Raw genomic sequence first — 21,702 nt, forward strand, 5'->3', positions numbered from 1 at the left:
ATATGATGGTAAGATTTTACTTGAAGTAGTAAGATACTGATTCTGAGTTGACTGTTCAGTATGTATATAGTAAACCCCAGAGCAGCCACTAAAACTCTACACATATCTTCAAACATTTAATAGATAAATTAAAATACTAAAAAAAAAGGCAGAAAAAGGAAATAGAAAACAGGAGGAACAAAGAAAAACAATTACATTAATTATGTTAATAATATAAATACCATTTAAAAGATTGTTAGAATGAATTTAAAAACATGATCCCACTGTGTTGTATAAAGGAAACTCACTTCAAATAGGACATAGGTAAGTTAAAAGTGAAAGGATAGATACATACCATGCAAATTCAATAGATAGCTGGAGTGGCTATACTCATACTAATCAAAGATTTCAGTATGAAGAAAATATCGAGAATAAAGAAGGACATTACAAAATGATAGAAGTGCCATTTCACCAGGAAGACTTAACAATCGTAAATGTGTATGCACCTGAGAACAAAACCTCAAAATACATGAATCAAAATCTGACAAAACTAAAAGGAAAGTACTGAACTGAAAAGAGTCAAATCCACAATTATAGTTGGAGACTTCAGTATTCTTGGTAATTGATGGCAGTAGTAGACAGATAATTAGTAAGGGTATACAAGAACTGAATGAACAACACCATCAGCCAACTGTGCTAGCTGACATTTTGGAATAGTGTACCCAACAGGGAAAAAACACATTATTTCTAAGGATAGGTGGATTATTCACTAAGAACATTTACTAGGTCATAAAACAAATCTTAACGAATTGAGTATAACTGAAGTTATATAAAGGGTGTTCTCTGGCCATAATTGAATTAAACTACAAGTCCGTAAAAGAAAACAAAAAATTCCAAGTGGTTGAAAAATAAATAACACACCTATAAATAATCTATGAGTCAGAGAGGAAGTCTCAAGGGAAGATATTCTGAACTGAACAACAAAGAAAATATATCAAAATTTGCAGTGTGAGCCCAGAAGTTCATAAACAATGTTACAGTTTGGTTTTACGTAGTTCATTTCTCTGCCTGACTTTCATGATACTTTCTTCATAAACGAAATTGTGGTATGATCTTATAGTGAGTGGACTATTGAGTAATAAAAAGGAAGAACTATTGATACTTGTAACCACTTGAATGAATTTCAGAGGTATTATGCTGAGTGAAAAATGCCAGCCAAAAAGGTCACATACTATATGATTCCATTTATGTTATGTTCTGGAGAAGACAGAACTAAAAAGAAAGAAAATGGATCAGGGATTTCCAGTGGTTATAGTGGTGGACCACAGAGGGGTAGCACTGGGAGTTTTTTTCAGTCTGATGGAACTGTTCCATCTGTTGTGTTATATATCTGTTAAGATTCATAGAACCATACCCAAAAAGATAATTTTACTTAAACTGTTTAAAAAGTGCCTAGACTGCATACTATTAACATATTCAGATATGGCAGGTTTGGGTTTGGGTTTTATGCTTCTCTAGTTTTTTACAGCTTTGACCTGCAGCTATTTCTTTGAAATTTACTGTTCTATAAATATGAACTATTTCTCATTCCCTAACCATATGTAGTTCTTCCTTGTCTTCATTTCCTTGCCAATATTATGGCCTCATTTTCACCTGTTATATTTTTATCCATCCTTCAAATTTTATCTCACATGTCACCTCCTCCCTGTAACATTTCCTTGTTATCACCTATTCCTACTTTCCACTCGGTTAGATGTAATGCCTCTTTCTTACAAACAACGTAAAGCAATTCTAATGCTGATTTCAAAGCAAAATAATCACATGAGGAGCTTTTGGAAAATGCAAAGGATTGCTGCCCCAGACCTACTGTATTGAAATCTTAAGGGATGGAGTCTATGAATCTGTTCGCTTATTTTACTTGCTTGCTTGCATTTTGCTATAAGCTCCTTAAGTGATTCTTGGTTGCAGCCCACTGTTTTGTACCCCCTCCCCATCATGCTTATAACCTAGTAGGGTAGACAGATACTTAGCAAATAATCCCTGTAAGAAGTTTATGACAGTATTTATCAGGGAAATCTGACTTAGTTTAGGCAGATACTAGAACTAAGATTTGAAGGTTAAATAAGAAGTATTTAGGCCAAAGATTCATGGTAAGTACGTTTTAAAGTAAAACAGTGTATGTAAAAGTAGAAAGTAAGAGAGCATGTTTAAAAATACTAAAGGCCAAAATGACTGGCCTACAGAAAGTGAGGGAAGAGCTGTAGAGGATGAGAATAGACAGGCGAGGAAGAACATAGATCATATTTCGGTTTTTATGCTTAAAAATGATGAAGTGATTTTTAAGTAGGACTGGAATGATATTACATTTGCCTTTTTAAATTATCTGGGATTAACTAGAGGAGATGTGTTCATTACAGACTAATTTCTTATTAAGTGCATTAAGTATTTTTATTATGACAAAATAGTCCTTTTAGGCAATCCTAGACTTGAATGTTAGCTATGTACACAGATAGGGAAGCTTGAGCCCCCTCCCTATAGTTCTCCACTTTAGAACACATGTGGAATGATTAGTTATGCAAGGGTAGAACATTTGTTAAGTGTTCAATGCCCATAAGTATTTGTTCTCCTTTTATGCATCGAGTGAGTGGTATTCTGTAGTTAGATCATATCTGTTCACAAAAGTTGATTCTTAAATTTTCATGAATTTTACAAATTAAATGTTTCATGATCATTATTAAAAATTAAATTATATAAACTAAAGGTTAAATAAATTTATTAGAAACAAACTAAAACTCTAAACTCATCACTTCCTAATTATTTTACTATATTTTATTATCTGTGCCCTTGAGGTTCTTTACATCTGTCATATCTGTGTAGTGGAAATTCTTTATAATTGTGTGCTGTTGCACATTTCTTACTCCATGTTGGTAACTTGAAATCATCCACGATAGGAGTATTTACAACATGGAAATTGACAAACACTACAAATTGGGGCTTTTTAACCCCAGAGAACTAGTTGTTAAAATTTTACCAGCATAACACTGCATAGGTTAACGTGAGTTAAATAGATCTTTTCTGGCAGAACTATCAGCCTAACCACAATATATAATATCTCTTGGAGGGGGAGGGCAGTAATATGTATACCAGGTTCTAAATACAGTAAGTCCCCTACATCCGAACCTTCAAGTTGTGAACTTCCGAAGATGCGAACATGTGTTCACATGTCCAGTCACATAAGTTAGTTCACATGTCTGGTGTATACTGTCATGTATGTGCATCCTTTACAAGTAGTTGTGCTTTTGTGTGCTTTACTGTACAATATTGTATCGAGTACAGTAGTACAGTATCTTTATTTCAAGCCCAGGATGTCCGGATGCAAGCATAAAAGCAGTGGTGATGTAGCTGGTACTACTGTACTCTTCAAGGTACTTTAGTGTAAGAGTAAAAATGTTTTTATTTTTTGTGTTTTTAGTGTATTATTTGTGTGAAAAGCAATATAAGCGTATTACAGTATAGCACTATATAGCCAATTGTGTTAGTTGGATACCTAGGCTAACTTTGTTGGATTTACCAACAAATTGGACTTAAAAATGCAGTCTCGGAACGAAATTCATTCATATGTAGGGGACTTACTGTAATCATTTGCAATGAGATTTTAGAATGTAACTCGTTTGTTAAATTGGGGAACTACCTTATATTGACTTAGTTTTTTTCTATTTCAATTTTCATTTCCCTCAGTTAAGTATTATATCTAAAATATTGTGTTCTATAAATTATAATAGAATGAAAGCAAGCATAACACTTTTTAATAAGAGTTTGTAACATGGAATATATAGAAACTAGGAGCTTGTCTTCCAATATAGTTAGCACCAGTAAGATTTGTGCAGCAGTGTACAAAAGTTAGTCATGCTAGAGTCCCCCCAAAGATCTAATAACTGATTAGTTGGACTTAGGAAAAAAATGTTGAAAGATTGGGCATGGTTTTTCAGGTTTAATAGACTACAACAAAATAGAAGGCATCTACTAGATATGTACACTTACATGTTTGTATTTTAAGCATTAGAGTAGGTTATTAAGTGGAGAGAATACTATCTTCTTCCTAAATAGTTATCTAGAATGATTTTGATAAAATTCCTTCAGCGCAGTAATTCTCCTTGATTTAGTAGTATCCCTTCAGAAGGTTATTTTTTTATTGAGTTGAATTGCTTGTTCTTTAACTGTTTTTGGTCTTCGATAGTGCTTTTGCATCTCTTCCAAAGCACAAACCTGGTTTCTGGTCAGAGGTGGCTATGGCTGTAGGTTCTCGATCTGCTCATGAATGCCAGAGGAAATACATGGAAGATCCCCGAGGAAAAAGATCTCAGAAACATGTCACCAAGAAAAAGCCAGTCAACCCCAAAGGTAACCTTTGTAGGAAATAGTTTTTTCCTAGTTCTTAGTATCGATTTCTTTTTTTGAATTTTATTTTATTTATTTTTTTATACAGCAGGTTCTTATTAGTCATTCATTTTATACACATCAGTGTATACATGTCAATCCCAATCTCCCAATTCATCACACCACCACCCCCACCCGACACTGCTTTCCCACCTTGGTATCCATACGTTTGTTCTCTACATCTGTGCGTCAATTTCTGCCCTGCAAAACGGTTCATCTGTACCATTTTTCTAGGTTACACATACATGTGTTAATATGCGATATTTGTTTTTCTCTTTCTGACTTACTTCACTCTGTATGACAGTCTGTAGATTCATCCACGTCTCTACAAATGACCCAATTTCATTCCTTTTTATGGCTGAGTAATATTCCGTTGTATATATGTACCACATCTTCATTAATCATTTGTCTGTCAAGGGGCATTTAGGTTGCTTCCATGACCTGGCTATTGTAAATAGTGCTGCAGTGAACATTGGGATGCATGTGTCTTTTTGAATTATGGTTTCCTCTGGGTAACCCAGTAGTGGGATTGCTGGGTCATGTGGTAATTCTATTTTTAGTTTTTTTTAGTTTTTTAAGGAACCTCCATACTGTTCTCTGTAGCGGCTGTGTCAATTTTCATTCCTACCAACAGTGCAAGAGGGTTCCCATTTCTCCACACCCTTTCCAGCATTTGTTTGTAGATTTTCTGATGATGACCATTTTAACTGGTGTGAGGTAATAACTCATTGTAGTTTTGATTTGCATTTCTCTAATAATTAGTGATGTTGAGGAGCTTTTCATGTGCTTCTTGGCCATCTGTATGTCTTCTTTGGAGAAATGTCTATTTAGGTCTTCTGCCCATTTTTGGATTGGGTTGTTTCTTTAATATTGAGCTGCATGAGCTGTTTATATATTTTGGTGATTAATCCTTTGTCTGTTGATTCGTTTGCAAATATATTTTCCATTCTGAGGGTTCTCTTTTCGTCTTGTTTGTAGTTTCCTTTACTTTGCAAAAGCTTTTAAGTTTCATTAGGTCCCATTTGTTTATTTTCGTTTTTATTTCCATTACTCTAAGAGGTGGATCAAAAACATCTTGCTGTGATTTATGTCAGAGAGTGTTCTTCCTATGTTTTCCTCTAAGAGTTTTATAGCGTCTAGTCTTATATTTACTTCTCTAATCTATTTTGAGTTTATTTTTATGTATGGTGTTAGGTAGTGTTCTAATTTCATTCTTTTACATGTAGCTGTCCAGTTTTCCCAGCACCACTTATTGAAGAGGCTGTCTTTTCTCCATTGTATATCCTTTGCCTCCTTTGTCATAGATTAGTTGACCATAGGTGCGTGGGTTTATCTCTGTGCTTTCTATCCTGTTCCATTGATCTACATTTCTGTTTTTGTGCCCCTACCATATTGTCTTGATTATTGTAGCTTTGTAGTATAGTCTGAAGTCAGGGAGTTTGATTCCTCCAGCTCTGTTTTTTCCCCTCAAGACTGCTTTGGCTATTGGGGGTCTTGTGCCTCCATACAAATTTTAAGATTTTTTTGTTGTAGTTCTGTGAAAAATGCCGTTGGTAATTTGATAGGCATTGCATTGAATCTGTAGATTGCTTTGGGTAGTTAAAGTCATTTTCATAATATTGATTCTTCCAATCCAAGAACATGCTATATCTCTCCATCTGTTTGTATCATCTTTAATTTATTTCATCAGTGTCTTATACTTTTCTGCATACAGGTCTTTTGTCTCCCTAACTAGGTTTATTCCTCGGTATTTTATTCTTTTTGTTGCAGTGGTAAATGGGAGTGTTTCCTTAATTTCTCTTTCAGATTTTTCATCATTAGTGTACGGGAATGCAAGAGATTTCTGTGTATTAATTTTGTATCCTGCAACTTTACGAAATTCATTGATTAGCTCTAGTAGTTTTCTGGTGGCATCTTTAGGATTCTCTATGTATAGGATCATGTCATCTGCAAACAGTGACAGTTTTACTTCTTCTTTTCCAATTTGTATTCCTTTTATTTCTTTTTCTTCTCTGATGGCCGTGGCTAGGACTTCCAAAACTATGTTGAATAATAGCGGCAAGAGTGGACATCCTTGTCTTGTTCCTGATCTTAGAGGAAATGCTTTCAGTTTTTCACCATTGAGAATGATGTTTGCTGTGGGTTTGTCATATATGGCCTTTATTATGTTGAGGTAGGTTCCCTCTATGCCCACTTTCTGGAGAGTTTTTATCATAAATTGGTGTTGAATTTTGTCAAAAGCTTTTTTTCTGCATCTATTGAGATGATCATATGGTTTTTATTCTTCAATTTGTTAATATGGTGTATCACATTGATTTGCGTATATTGAAGAATCCTTGCATCCCTGGGATAAATCCCACTTGATCATGGTGTATGATGATCCTTTTAATGTGTTGTTGGATCCTGTTTGCTAGTATTTTGTTGAGGACTTTTGCATTTATATTCATCAGTGATATTGGTCTGTAATTTTCTTATTTTGTAGTATCTTTGTCTGGTTTTGGTATCAGGGTGGTGGTGGCCTCATAGAATGAGTTTGGGAGTGTTCCTCCCTCTGCAATTTTTTGGAAGAGTCTGAGAAGGATGGGTGTTAGCTCTTCTCTAAATGTTTGATAGAATTCACCTGTGAAGCCATCTGGTCCTGGACTTCTGTTTGTTGGAAGATTTTTAATCACAGTTTCAATTTCATTACTTGTGATTGGTCTGTTCATATTTTCTGTTTCTTCCTGGTTTAGTCTTAGAAGGTTATACCTTTCAAAGAATTTGTCCATTTCTTCCAGGTGGTCCGTTTTATTGACATAGAGTTGCTTATAGTAGTCTCTTAGGATGCTTTATATTTCTGCAGTGTCTGTTGTAACTTCTCCTTTTTCATTTCTAATTTTATTGATTTGAGTCCTCTCCTTTTTCTTGATGAGTCTGGCTAATGGTTTATCAATTTTGTTTATCTTCTCAAAGAACCAGCTTTTAGTTTTATTGATCTTTGTTGTTTTCTTTGTTTCTATTTCATTTATTTCTGCTCTGATCTTTATGATTTCTTTCCTTCTGCTAACTTTGGGTTTTGTTTGTTCTTCTTTCTCTAGTTCCTTTAGGTGTAAGGTTAGATTGTTTGAGATTTTTCTTGTTTCTTCAGGTAGGCTTGTATAGCTATAAACTTCCCTCTTAGAACTGCTTTTGCTGCATCCCATAGGTTTTGGATCATCGTGTTTTCATTATCATTTGTCTCTAGGTATTTTTTGATTTCCTCTTCGATTTCTTCAGTGATCTCTTGGTTATTTAGTAACATACTGTTTAGCCTCATCATGTGTTTGTGTTTTTTACGTTTTTTTCCCGGTAATTGATTTCTAATCTCGTAGCATTGTGGTCAGAAAAGATGCTTGATATGAGTTAAATTTTCTTAAATTTACTGAGGCTTGATTTGTGACCCAAAATGTGATCTATCCTGGAGAATGTTCCGTGCGCACTTGAGAAGAAAGTGTAACCTGCTTTTGGATGGAATGTCCTATAAATGTCAATTAAATCTGTCTGGTCTATTGTGTTTTAAAGTTTGTATTTCCTTATGAATTTTCTGTTTGGATGATCTGTCCATTGGTGTAAGTGAGGTGTTAACGTCCCCCACTATTATTGTGTTACTGTCGATTTCCTCTTTGAAAGCTGTTAGCAGTTGCCTTATGTATTGAGGTGCTCCTATGTTGGGTGCATATATATTTATAATTGTTATATCTTCTTCTTGGATTGATTCCTTGATCATTATGTAGTGTACTTCCTTGTCTCTTGTAACATTCTTTATTTTAAAGTCTGTTTTATCTGATATGAGTATTGCTACTTCAGCTTTCTTTTGATTTCCATTTGCATGGAATATCTTTTTCCATCCCCTCACTTTCAGTCTGAATGTGTCCCTTCGTCTGAAGTGGGTCTCTTGTAGACAGCATATATATGGGTCTTGTTTTTGTATCCATTCAGCAAGCCTGTGTCTTTTGGTTGGAGCATTTAATGCATTCACGTTTAAGGTAATTATTGATATGTATGTTCCTTTTACCATTTTCTTAATTGTTTGGGTTTGTTTTTTTAGATCCTTTTCTTCTCTTGTGTTGCCTGCCTAGAGAAGTTCCTTTAGCATTTGTTGTAGAGCTGGTTTGGTGGTGCTGAATTCTCTTAGCTTTGGCTTGTCTGTAAAGCTTTTGATTTCTCCATCAAATCTGAATGAGATCCTTGCCCGGTAGAGTAATCTTGGTTGTATGTTCTTCCCTTTCATCACTTTAAGTATATCATGCCACTCCCTTCTGGCTTGTAGAGTTTCTGCTGAGAAATCAGCTGTTAACCTTATGGGAGTTCCCTTGTATGTTATTTGTAGTTTTTCCCTTGCTGTATTCAATTCTTCATTAATTTTTGCCAATTTGATTACTTTGTGTCTCGGCGTGTTTCTCCTTGGGTTTATCCTGTATGGGACTCTCTCCACTTCCTGGACTTGGGTGGCTATTTCCTTTCCCATGTTAGGGAAGTTTTCGACTATAATCTCTTCAAATATTTTCTTGGGTCCTCTCTTTCTCTCTCTTCCTTCTGGGATCCCTATAATTCCAATGTTGTTGCGTTTATTGTTGTCCCACAGGTCTCTTAGGCTGTCTTCATTTTTCCTCATGCTTTTTTCTTTATTCTGTTCCATGACAGTGAATTCCACCATTCTGTCTACCAGGTCACTTATCCGTTCTTCTGCCTCAGTTATTCTGCTATTGATTCCTTTTAGTGTATTTTTCATTTCAGTTATTGTGTTGTTCATCTCTGTTTGTTTGTTCTTTAATTCTTCTAGATCTTTGTTAAACATTTCTTGCGTCTTCTACATCTTTGCCTCCATTCTTTTTCCGAGGTCCTGGATCATCTTCACTATCGTTTTTCTGAATTCTTTTTCTGGAAGATTGCCTATCTCCACTTCATTTAGTTGTTTTTCTAAGGTTTTATCTTGTTCCTTCATCTGGTACATAGCCCTCTGCCTTTTCATCTTGTCTATCTGTGAATGTGGTTTTTGTTCCACAGGCTGCAGGATTGTAGTTCTTCTTGCTTCTCCTGTCTGCCCTCTGGTGGATGAGGCTATCTAAAAGGCTTATGCAAGTTTCCTGATCAGTATCAATTTCTGATCACTCATTAGATGTATTTTCTATTTATCCATGTGTTTTATTATAGGTATTTTTTGTTGTTTTTAAAATTTTAAAGCTAGGAAGAACTCCAAGGATCATCTGTTTAATTTTTAAGTCTGACCTAGCTACTTACTTACATCAATAGTTGCCTTAGCAGCCTTGTGCTTTGAGTTTGTTCTAGGAAATCTGCAGTTGGATCCAGAGATTTCAATAACTGGATTATTGTTCTAAGGGTCTAAGTTAATTTGAGGCCACTTGGGTAGGGCCCCCTAGTAATTCATAAGAAAACTCAGAATAAATTTAGTTTTTATAGTCCCTAGTTGTACACACTCCTGGCCAGTGTTTCTGCCAGAGAAGTCCTATACCAGGCTTTAGGGAATATTCAGTATCCCTGTCCTAATTCAATAAGGTTTATATTTTAGCAAAATCAATAAGTTAGATAGTCAGCGAGAGACGTGTGAGAGGTAACCTTTCTCACAGGTAAAGAACCTTTTCAACCTCATGCTACCTAATCCTAATATAATTTCTTCCTGAGTAGTCTTGTAATCTAATCACATTGCGCAGATCCCAGTGTAGAAAGAATCATTTGTTAGAGGCTTGGAAATATTAACAACAGAGACTGAGTTTATTTAATGTAAATACACAATTCAGAATTTGCAAAGGCTGTTCACTTTATAGAGCAGTTAGTATAAATGACTAAATCCTTATCAAAATGTTTTGCTGACTCTTAAGGCAAGATCAGTGATTCTGATAAGAAGCAAACTATTAAGATAACTGCCAAAGTGGGAACTCTTAAAAGGAAGCAGCAGATGAGGGATTTTCTGGAACAGTTGCCAAAAGATGACCATGATGATTTTTTCAGTACAACACCTTTGCAGCATCAAAGAGTACTGGTAAGCATCTTAAATGTATGAAATCATTGTTTTCTTTATACTGACTTTTATATCTTTCATTTTATATATGGTTAGTGTTCATCCCTAATATTTAGGCCAAGGATTGATAGCCCTCACTGATATGCCAAAGTATAGTATAGTAAAGTATAGTATAGTATAAGAAGCATTCTGATGCCATTCTCATCAGTGGCCAGAGTCTCCCCTTCAGTGGGGTTCAGAAGTAATGGTTGTAGAACCAAATAGAAAATCCAGAGATAGACCAAACATATATATTTAAAATTCATATGCAGTGAGGCAAACTTAAAAAGGGGGGGTGATAAGAAAAGATTATTACCTACTGCATAGTAAATTGGGAGGAGGGATTAAGTGACAGCATAAGATTGACAGATTTGAATGTATACAAGAATTTTTGTAGTATGAAAAATCACAAAACTAAAAACTTCAGTGACTGGGATAAAATATTTGCAACAGATAAAGACAATAATATGTATAATATGAAGAACTCATTCAGATGTTACTGGAATAATAAAAAGTATCAAGCTCACAGGAAAAAAGTAGGCAAGAAAAATTTAAAAGGCTGAATCAACACTTAGGGGCATTTTAACTAGCTATCAAAGGAAAACAAAGTAAATTATATACCTTCTAAATTACAGAATCTTTTAAAAAAATAAGTTAAAATATTCACTAACAAAAAGCAGTAGGCATGTTGATGTAGTCATATGTCAGTGTATACATAATTGAATCTTATCTTTTGGAAAGCATTATGGCAGTATATGAGAGCCATAAAGATTATATCTGTTCATGGGAGTTTATCCTAAGAAATTCAAAAGAAGGCAAAAATCTTCACAAAGATACTCCTTGTACATTTATCTTCACAGCAAAAAGCTGAAAACAATCTGTATATCCAGTAAGGATGTACTTCATAAACACAGTTAAATATAGTGCAAATATTAAGTGCAAATCTGAGACTTTGTAGACTCTAAATATAAAATGTTAAGAATATTAAGATTAAAGTAATGCAGAAATGGATGTATATAGACAACTGGACTATTAAGCATAAAAACTGAGATTTGTTTTAGTGAGCTACACTTAAGGGTAATTTTTTCATCTACCCATTTCACAATGTTGTTAAATCATCTCCAATTTTAAAAGGCTACATACACAGTGCTTTAAGAATTTAGTAATAACATCATTATCTGAGCTCTCTTTTTGCCTACACAGGTTATGAAGGAAGGTATTTTAAGGGAGCCATCTGAGAATCTTACTGTGTTCTTTGCACAAAAACCATGGTCCTTTAGGCATTGTACCCTTTATATTATTCCCCCATCATTTCAGGTTCTATATTTGTTTTGGCCTAAATGCAACAGTAGCAACATTTTGAAAGCAATAGAAATAGAAAGCAGTGAATTAGTTCATTTTCTGTGGCAGAAGTCCACTGTTCCTAAGGTTTTAATATAAAGGTAAGTAAAATCTTAATTAAGGATTGAATTGCTGTTTATTGGAAATATATGCACACAAAAAGTTTAATACTGCTTGACTGTCTATTTAGTACCAAGCATAATAGTAAATCAATTACAGTTTTGTTTTGTTCTGTCTACACAGAGGTCAGCATACTTGGTGCATAGGCCAAATCTGGCATATCACCTTTTTTTGTAAACAATATTTTATTGTAACACAGACATGTTAGCTATGGCTGCTTTCCTGCTTCAACAGCAGAGCTGAGTAGTTGGAATAGAGACTGTATGGACCACAAAACCCTAAAATATTTTCTGTCTGACTCTTTACAGAAAACATTTGCTGACCCTAGTCTACACAGCGCTAGAAATGTGTGTCCATTATCTCTGTTTTACACAACAGAAACTAGGTTTTTTAGAGGCCAAGGCTCTGTTCTCTACCTACTAATATTTTTAGTTACTCAGTTGTGAAATTATAAGACAGAAAACAACTTATCATCTCCCCAAAAAAACAATTTGTGATAATGAGGAATTCCGTTTTTAGGAGTGCCTGTCAGTAATATATATTTGCTTTCTAGTTACCAAGTTTCCGGGACAGTCAAGAAGAGGATGATATTCTGCCAAATATGGACAGAAATCCAACAACTCCATCATCGGTTATCTTTCCACTGGCAAAAACTCCTCAGTGTCAGCATGTCAGTCCTGGCATGCTAGCCTCTATAAATAGGTAAGTATTTGTGCATATGATACTGTAATTCTCTGCATCAACTTTTAATATTCCATGAGTTGAAGAGAGTAGATGTCAGTAATGAAAGGAGTCATCATTATTTTTAAAAAATCATGAAAGAATAGTTCCTAGAAGTCAAGGATGGACAGTTTCCACAAGGAGGGATGTTATTCAATAGTGTCAGTACACAAGTGACACTTTACGTTAGATTCTAGATGGGTCAAAGTTTTGCCTGTAAAGAATTAAACTATCAAATATACCTTAAAAACACCTTAGAAAATTATTTTATAACCTCAGAAGAAGCAGAAGCCACTAACAAAAAGTATGATAAAGTCAACCATACAGAAAATAAAACATTTTACCTGGTACCAACCACCATAAACAATCAAAAGACAAATGACAGTCTGAGAAAAGAATTTGTGGAACTCATCACAGGAAGAAGGCTAATTTCTCTGTTATAACACTCCTACAAATAAACAAGAAAAGGAAAGCCATTCTCATGCATTACTAGTGAGAAGGTAAATTAGTTCAGTCTCTGCAGGCAGTAATTTGTTGATATCTATCAAAATTATAAATGCATATGCTCTGACTTAGCAGTCCTACTTCGAGAATTGTGAATGTACAACTAATTCATTGCAGTATTGTTTATAATGACAAAAGACTGGAAACAAATGTCCATCAATTAGGGACTAATCAAATAAATTCTGATATATTATGTAGCCATAGACATTAATGAAGAAATTCTTTATGTACTTACGGTAAAATGTCCAAGATATATTAAATGCAAAAAGTTAGATGTGGTTAATTATGTGTTACAATTTGTGTAAATCGGGACTGTGTGTGTGTATATAGTTGTGATTGCTTTTATGTGATTAAATATAAAACAACTGCTTTTATGTGATTTAAATATATTGCTTTTATGTGATTAAAATCACATAATTACTTTTATGTGATTAAATATCTCTGAAGGGATACATAAGCAACTGAAAACATTGGTGATTCTTAGGGAGAAGAACTAAGATAGCTTGGAACAAATAAGAGGAATACTTTTTTGAATTTCACACGATTTGAATATAAGCATTATTTTTTAATATAAATAAATAAAATTAAGAAAACATACGGGTGGCCAACAGTCATATAACACAGAGAAAAAAATGGAAAATGGTAAAAATGAGGCCTGAAAATAGGCTATTCATTTGGCAATTAAGCAGGCCAGTGCTGATCTTAAGAGCAATTTCCATGGGGTGTGAGAGATAGAAGCCAGATGATCATGACTGAAAAAAAAAAAGCACTTAGTACTCTCATGAAGCTTAGTGAAATTTTAATTTGCATTTATTCAGCAAAAACATAATTTTTCCCTAGCAATCCACAAATTATTTTTACTTTTAATTTAGTATTTAGTGCAGGTGAAAGTATATTGAGCATATAATTTTTTTAATTTTTTAAATTTATTTAAGTATAGTTGATTTACAATGTTAATTTCTACTGTACAGCAAAGTGATTCAGTTATACATATATATGTTCTTTTTCACATTCTTTTCCATTATGGTTTATCACAGGATATTGAATATAGTTCCCGGTGCTATTGAATATAGTTCCCGGTGCTATACAGTAGGACTTTGTTGTTTATCCATTCTATATATAATAGTTTGCATCTGCTAATCCCAAACTCCCAATCCATCTCTCCTGCACCCCCTCTCCCCTTTGGCAACCACAAGTCTGTTTTCTATGTCTGTGAGTCTGTTTCTGTTTGGTAGATAGGTTCATTTGTGTCATATTTTAGATTCCACATATAAGTGATATCATATGGTATTTGTCTTTCTCTTTCTGACTTAACTCCACTCTGTATGACAGTCTCTAGGTCCAGCCATATTTCTGCAGATGGCATTATTGCATTCTTTTTCATGGCTGAGTAGTGTTCCATTTTGTATATGTACCATATCTTCTTTATCATTCATCTGTCGATGGACATTTAGGTTACTTCCATGTCTTGGCTATTGTGAATAATACTGCAATGAACACAGGGGTGCATGTTATCTTTCTGAATTATAGTTTTGTCTGGATATATGCCCAGGAGTGGGATTGCTGGATCATATGGCAACTCTATTTTTAGTTTCTTGAGGAACCTCCATACTGTTCTCCATAGTGGCTGCACCAGTTTACATTCCCACCAACAGTGCAAGAGGGTTCCCTTTTCTCCAAACCCTCTCTAGCGTTTATTGTTTGTAGATTTTTTGATGATGGCCATTCTGACTGGTGTGAGGTGATACCTCACTGTAGTTTTGATTTGCATTTCTCTAACAATTAGTGATGTTGAGCATCTTTTCATGTGTTTGTTGGCCATCTATATGTCTTACTTGGAGAAATGTCTATTTAGGTCTTCTGCCCATTTTTCGATTGGGTTGTTTGTTTTTTTGTGGTTGAGTTGTATGAGCTGTTTGTATATTTTGGAAATTAAGCCCCTGTTGGTCACATCATTTGCAAATATTTTCTCCCAGTCTGTAGGCTGTCTTTTCGTTTTGTTTATGGTTCCCTTTGCTCTACAAAAGCTTGTAAGTTTGATTAAGTCCCATTTATTTATTTTTGGCCTTTATTTCTGTTGTTTTGGGAGACTGATCTAAGAAAACATTGGTATCATTTATGTCAGAATGTTTTTGCCTATGTTCTCTTCTAGGAGTTTTATGGTGTCATGTCTTATATTTAAGAGTTTAAGCCATATCGAGTTTACTTTTGTGTATGGTGTGAGGGTGTGTTCTAACTTCATTGATTTACATGTAGCTGTCCAACTTTCTCAACACCACTTGCTGAAGAGACTTTTTTCCATTGTATATTCTTGCCTCCTTTGTTGAAGATTAGTTGACCAGAGGTGTGTGGGTTTATTTCTGGGAAGCATATAATTTGGGACACAGTTTTTGGTAAGCACTTTGGCCAAATTATTAGCTTTAAAATAGTCATCCCTTTGGCCCTTGAATTTTATTTCTGAGGAAATATGAGGTTTGGGCAAGTATGTATGCACATTTGTATGAACAGAGATGTTCACCACAAAACAATACTGAAAATTTGGAAATGACCTAAATGTCCAACAGTAAGGAAAGTCAAGAAATGAGGATTTGTTGGACTTCCCTGGTGGCGCAGTGGTTAAGAATCTTCCTGCCAATGCAGGGGACACGGGTTCGAGCCCTGACCCGGGAAGATCCCACATGCCGTGGAGCAACTAAGCCTGTGTGCCACAACTACTGAGCCCATGCTCTAGAGCCCGCGAGCCGCAACTACTAAAGCCTGCGCACCTACAGCCCCTGCTCCACAACAGGAGAAGCCACCGCAATGAGAAGCCCGTGCACCCCAGCAAAAAGGACCCCGCCCACCACAACTAGAGAAAGCCCACATGCATCAACGAAGACCCAACGCAGCCAAAAATAAAAAAATAAATTTTAAAAATAAAGAAATTAGGATTTGTCCATATAATAGAATAATATATAACAATTTAAAATGATGCCTTCAAGAATTTTTAATGACATAATGTTCAGTGGATAATTTTTAAAAGCTAAGAAATAAAACTACATACAGTATGATCCCAGTTTACATAACATGTATTCATAAGAGAAAGGAAATTTCTTGACCAAAAATATCACCAGCCATTATCTCTATATTGTAGAATTACACTGATACAGGTTGTCACGTTATTTTTTTATATGTATCACTTTTACAATTAAGGAAAATGGCTTTTTTTTTCTTATAGAGCATATGGTGGGCTCATTTATATCAAGAATATATTTCCTAAAACTTCTTTATTTTTAAAATATGAGTTTCCTAGACCTCTTCAATCTCTTGACTTCACCAACTCTAGCAGTTAGTTTCCTTCTCATAACAATATTAAGTAACAAAACATTTTTTTTTATTAATCCCCAAGTCTCTGGTTTGTTCAGGACAACAGACCCATGAGATGCTGATCCTGAACCACTGGCTAGGCTTATTCACCTGCTATGCAGCAGAGTTTGTGGTTCACATTAATATCTTAATATGTCACACATTTACACATTTCTACACGTCATACCTTTAAGGTTGCTCCCAAATAGTCATAAAGGAAAGGATAGTCAATCATATAGGATCTTGAAGCCAAAAGAGAGAATTAGAATTGGTGTTCAGCTGGATTTACTGTCATAAGTAATTGTTGGGGAAATTGAGAACGACATTACATGTGGCTTCAGTTTTCATCTGTAAATTATGAGTCAAGCTTATTTGCAAAGAATGAGAAGGGAGAGAGGTAAGGTAAAAAGAAATGAAAAAAAATTCTTAGTTGGTATGGGGGATATAAGAAAGATGTAAGTATGTAGAAATAAAAGGCTTATGAGCTGAACTGAAGACTAAACACAGTTGGAAGCCATAAATTAATTGAGGGCTTTCATCACCAGACTTATCCTTAAAATGATCAACTTTTAAGATTCAATCTGGAGAGGGAAGGAAGACATGAATAAGAGAAAGGAGTGAAAGGTATAACAAAAGTGAATCAAGGGACAAGAAGTCTCTGTGAGTTTTAGAAAAGACAGGCAGCAAGATAGAGATTGGAAAGAGCACAAATGGGACAAAAGACAATGGGTAAACCATCATTTCCCAAAACAGTCTTAGATTGAAGCATTTTGTCTATTTCCATTGGTACATGATTGCCTTTTTAAAAATGGAAAAGAAAATGTACTTTTAAAATATTGAAACATTTTAAATTCATTTTGTCAGTTGCTGTTCAACCTGTGGATAAAAGTATGGTAGTTAATGTTGACCTGTTATTTTATATTTAAACAGGGCTGACTGTGATAAATATGTTTTTCGTATGCAAAAAACCCATAAAAGTAAAGGTGGCACTGTCTGGGGCAATATCAAGAAAAAAACAGTAAGTATTTTTATTCACCATTCATTTATTCAACATATACCTATTGAACAACTATAATATATGGCAAATTATTGTAGTTATGTTATATAACAGTCCCTGCCTTCAAGTTGCTTACAGCCTAATACAAGTAAATTATGAGGCTATGAGTGAGGTAAGTACCTAAGTGCTGTAGGATTATGGATGGCAGCTCATAGACTGAAGCATTTGAGCAAGGTGAGAATTTTCATTTGAGGAGTCTGGCAGGGTGGAAAGAACACATATAGGTTAGACACACAAAACAAAAGCATATCTATTCAATGATTGGGGAATAATCCACACTAATTGAGTTGTGATTGTCATAGAATAAGAAATTTCATTAAATCCTCTGCAGGTTCAAAATGGTTTCAAATTGTTTCAGATTCAGCTACTTGATTTTATGTGTGTGTGTATGTCAATAACAGAAAAAATTTTAACTCAAAATCTAATTACAGAAAAAATTTTAACTCAAAATTGCCTTACAGTGATCTGTATCCCTTTGAGAAAAGATTAGGAGAATCCTCTTGAATTAATTTTTAAATTTTTAATTTCTGATTTTAATCTGAATAATTTATATCCAGATAAAACTATAAGTATTCTGGAAAAGCTAATTCACCTCAAATTTCCTCAAAGTAAATAGCCATTCTTAGAGAATGGTAATTTCTGGATGGAGGTAAAATGGGAGACTACCTTATTCCCTGAGGGTATATTCCTTCTGACCAGGTTATGGCCATCTTTCTTCCTCACCCACACTGAAATATTTATATTGCACACCTGCTAGAGTATAGTTCCTCTCAGAGAGTCTCTAAACTTAACATTAGGATTACCTAATCAGACCTAATCTTTGTAGGCTTTATTTGTCCACAGGAAATGGTAGATACCTCTGGGAACCTTGGTTTAAAATCAGTCTGGAGACTAAATTCTTCAAAAGAAACCTCTACTCCATAATTGAAGGTGTGGGCAGACACCCTCTCAGTGTTTCTCAGATTTTCTTTTTCCAGTCCATTCCTTACAAGAATGAAATTTTGGTTTCATTTGTAGCCAATGAGTGTGTGAGGATAGAAAGAACAAAGGATTTAGTATTAAAACTTCTGATTTCAAGGTCTGACTCCATACCAGCTTTATGACAAGGCAAGCTACTTGAGCTTTCTAATCTCATTTTATTCATATGTGGTATGAAGTGGGGATCATGATGATATTGTATCATTTAGGATCTCTGTTGCCTTATTGATTTTCTGTCTCAAAGATATGTCTATTGATGTGAGTGAGGTGTTAAAGTCTCTATTATTGTATTCCCATCAGTTTCTCTCTTTATATCTGTTAGTATTTGTTTTATGTCTCTGGGTGCTTCTATATCGGGTGCATATATATTGACAAGTGTAATATCCTCTTCTTGTATTGATCATTTTATCATTTTATAGTGTCCTTCTTTATCTTTCTTTGTTTTAAAGTCTGTTTTGTCTGATAATGAGTATTGCGGCCTCTGCTTTCTTCTCATTCCCATTTCCATGAAATATCTTTTTCCATCCCCTCACTTTCAATCTGTGTGTGTTCTTTGCCCTAAAGTGGGTCTCTTTGTAGGCAGCATATTGGAAGTTCTTGTTTTTTTATCCGATCTGCCACTCTGTGTCTTTTTATTGGAACATTTAGTGCATTGACATTTAAGGTAATTATTGATAGATATGAATTTATTGCTGTTTAAACCTTGTTTTTCCATTGATTTTATATTTCTTCTTTGTCCCTTTTTCATTTTCCTTTTGCAGTTTGATGGTTTTCTTTATCCTTGTGTTCTTTTTGGGTTTTGTGCATCTATTGTATGTTTTTGATTTGTGGTTACTCTGTTTTTCAAGTATGTTAACCCCTTCCTATATCTACTTGCTTTAGACTGGTAGTCATATAGGCTCAAACACATTCTAGAAAAAAAAATGTACATTTTCTTACTCTCCTCCCCCACATTTTTATTATTTTGATGTCTTCTTTTACATCTTCATGTTAATCCTTTTGCTGTTCATTGTGGTTATCATCACTTTCACAGAAATTTTTTGATTTTTTTTTTTTTTTTTAGTCTGTGTCCTGGCTTATTTAATTGATTTACTTTCCAATTGTGATTTTCTCTTTCCTATAGATTCTTGCTTCTTTTCTATTTAGAGAAGACCTTTTAGGATAGGTCTTCCTTTAGGATAGGTGTACTCTTAGTTTTTGCTTGTCTGAGCAATTCTTTATCTCTCCTTCTATTCTAAATGATAATCTTGCTGGGTAGTATCCTAGGTTGCAGGGTTTTCCCTTTCAGGACTTTATATCCTGCCATTCCCTTCTGGCCTGCAATGTTTATGTAGAGAAATCAGCTGATTGCCTTATGAGGGTTTCCTTATAATTAAATCTTTGTTTTTCTTTTGCTGCCTTTAGAATCCTCTAACTTTTGCCATTTTAATTATGTCTTGGTGTAGGTCTGTTTGGGTTCATCTTGTTTGGGACCCTCTGTGCTTCCTGTACCTGGATATCTGTTTCCTTCTTTAGGTTTGGGAAGTTTTCAACCATAATTTCTTCAGATTCATTTCAATATCCTTTTTTCTTTCTTCTCCTTCTGGGATCCCTGTTATGTGTAGATTGGCATGCTTTATATTATCCTATAGGTCTCTTCTGTTGGTTTCATTTTTCTTTTCATTTGGCTCTCTGCTGTTCTAATTGGGTGATTTCTCTTATTCTTTCAGATCACTTCTTTGTTCCTCTGCATTATTCATTCTGTTATTCATTGCCTTTAGCTCAGCTTTCATCTCGGCAAATAAGTTTTCCAATTCTTCTTAGTTCCTCTTTATAGTTTCTAGTTTCTTTTTATAGTAATCTTCATTTCTATCAATAGCCCTTCTTAATTCCTTCAGTATTTTCATTATTTCCTTTCTGAAGTCAGTGTCTATTAGACTGAAGAGGTCTGTTTTGTTCTTTCAGGAGAATTCTCTTGATCTTTTAATTGGGAGTGGTTCCACTACTTCCTCATTTTACTTTTATTTCTCTGACTCTGTGAGCTTAGGAGAAATAATTATTTACTATGGCCTTGAAGGGCTGTTTTTATGTGGGAGCATCCCTTTGTAGCCTGCATAAGTCTAATATTTTTGGTGCATGGGCTGTTTCTAGTAGGGATGCCTGCTGCATTTTCCTTCAGTGTGTGCTGGCCGGGGTCCTTTTCATAGGGGGTATGACTCGTGTGGTGACTAGAGCCTGCACTGGATATTGAGCAGGGTCTCTTCTTTGCTCTCTGGTTGTCACAGCCCTGTTGGGGGCAGCATCTGCTCCCCAGTTGTTGGAATAGAAGCCCCTAGATCTGTTTCTGAGCTGCAGTGTGAGGTAGGTGAAACTGGAGCTCTCCCACTGAGAGAAGAGCCACTGAGTATTCCATTGCTCGAGCTGTCCACTGGGGGGTATGCTCTGTGTGTCACCTGTGCAAGCCCACAAAGTACACTGTCACTGGCACTGCCCTCGGCCCCGCCTCCACCGTGGGAATGCAGGTAGTCGGCTGTGGTGTCCCTCAGACACTGTGTTCACAAAGCCGCCAGCGCAGATCCACTAAAGTTAGGTACCGGGACCACAGCAGTCACATACCTGGACCCACCATGGGAGCTATGGAAGCAGCCCAGACCCCAGCCCTGCCTCTGCGTGCAGTCACACACAAAGCCTACAGCTGCGAGGCTAGTCCCATCCCAGCCACAGGAGCACCCATTGTCCTGCTCCCAGAGCCCAAGAAAGAGGATGCTATGGCAGGCCCCGCCCCTCTCTTCCTTCATGCACCCCACCCCTTAGCAACAGTGATTTGCTTCTGTGGCGGCCTGGGCTTCTTCCACATACACCCTCGGTTGAGGCCCTATAACTACTCTCCAGCCCCTTCACCCCTTCAGGCTGTCTCCGTTTAGCCAACCCCCGTACTCTCCCCAGGTGTGTGTCCTCTGAAGCCTAACCCGTTCATCCCATTGCTCCCCCCCCACCCCCCTACACACACACACACACACACACACACACACACACACACACACACACACACACACACACACACACACACACACACACACACACACACACACACACACACACACACACACACACACACACACACACACACACACACACACACACACACACGGCGACCATCTCAGGCTGGGGATTGCAGTGAGGTAGCACAGATCCTCTGTGCTCG

At 35.7% G+C, this 21,702-nt stretch overlaps 1 protein-coding gene across 3 annotated transcripts in view; it reads left to right on the forward strand.

The window, feature by feature from the left end:
- MIS18BP1 (MIS18 binding protein 1) overlaps nucleotides 1-21,702 on the forward strand; it is a 63,482-nt gene that overhangs the window by 38,829 nt on the left and 2,951 nt on the right. For 2 of the 3 annotated variants that reach the window (XM_079913685.1, XM_079913684.1), the window contains exons 10-13: nucleotides 4,217-4,380; nucleotides 10,275-10,435; nucleotides 12,468-12,616; nucleotides 17,414-17,501. In XM_079913685.1, the coding sequence (XP_079769811.1) occupies nucleotides 4,217-4,380; nucleotides 10,275-10,435; nucleotides 12,468-12,616; nucleotides 17,414-17,501 (562 nt within the window). Of the gene's footprint in view, nucleotides 1-4,216; nucleotides 4,390-10,274; nucleotides 10,436-12,467; nucleotides 12,617-17,413; nucleotides 17,502-21,702 lie in introns of those variants that run through there. The other variant, XR_013827166.1, reaches the window with a different exon arrangement.

Source organism: Stenella coeruleoalba (assembly GCF_951394435.1).
Source record: "Stenella coeruleoalba genome assembly, chromosome: 2".
Taxonomy (NCBI): Eukaryota; Metazoa; Chordata; class Mammalia; order Artiodactyla; family Delphinidae; genus Stenella; species Stenella coeruleoalba.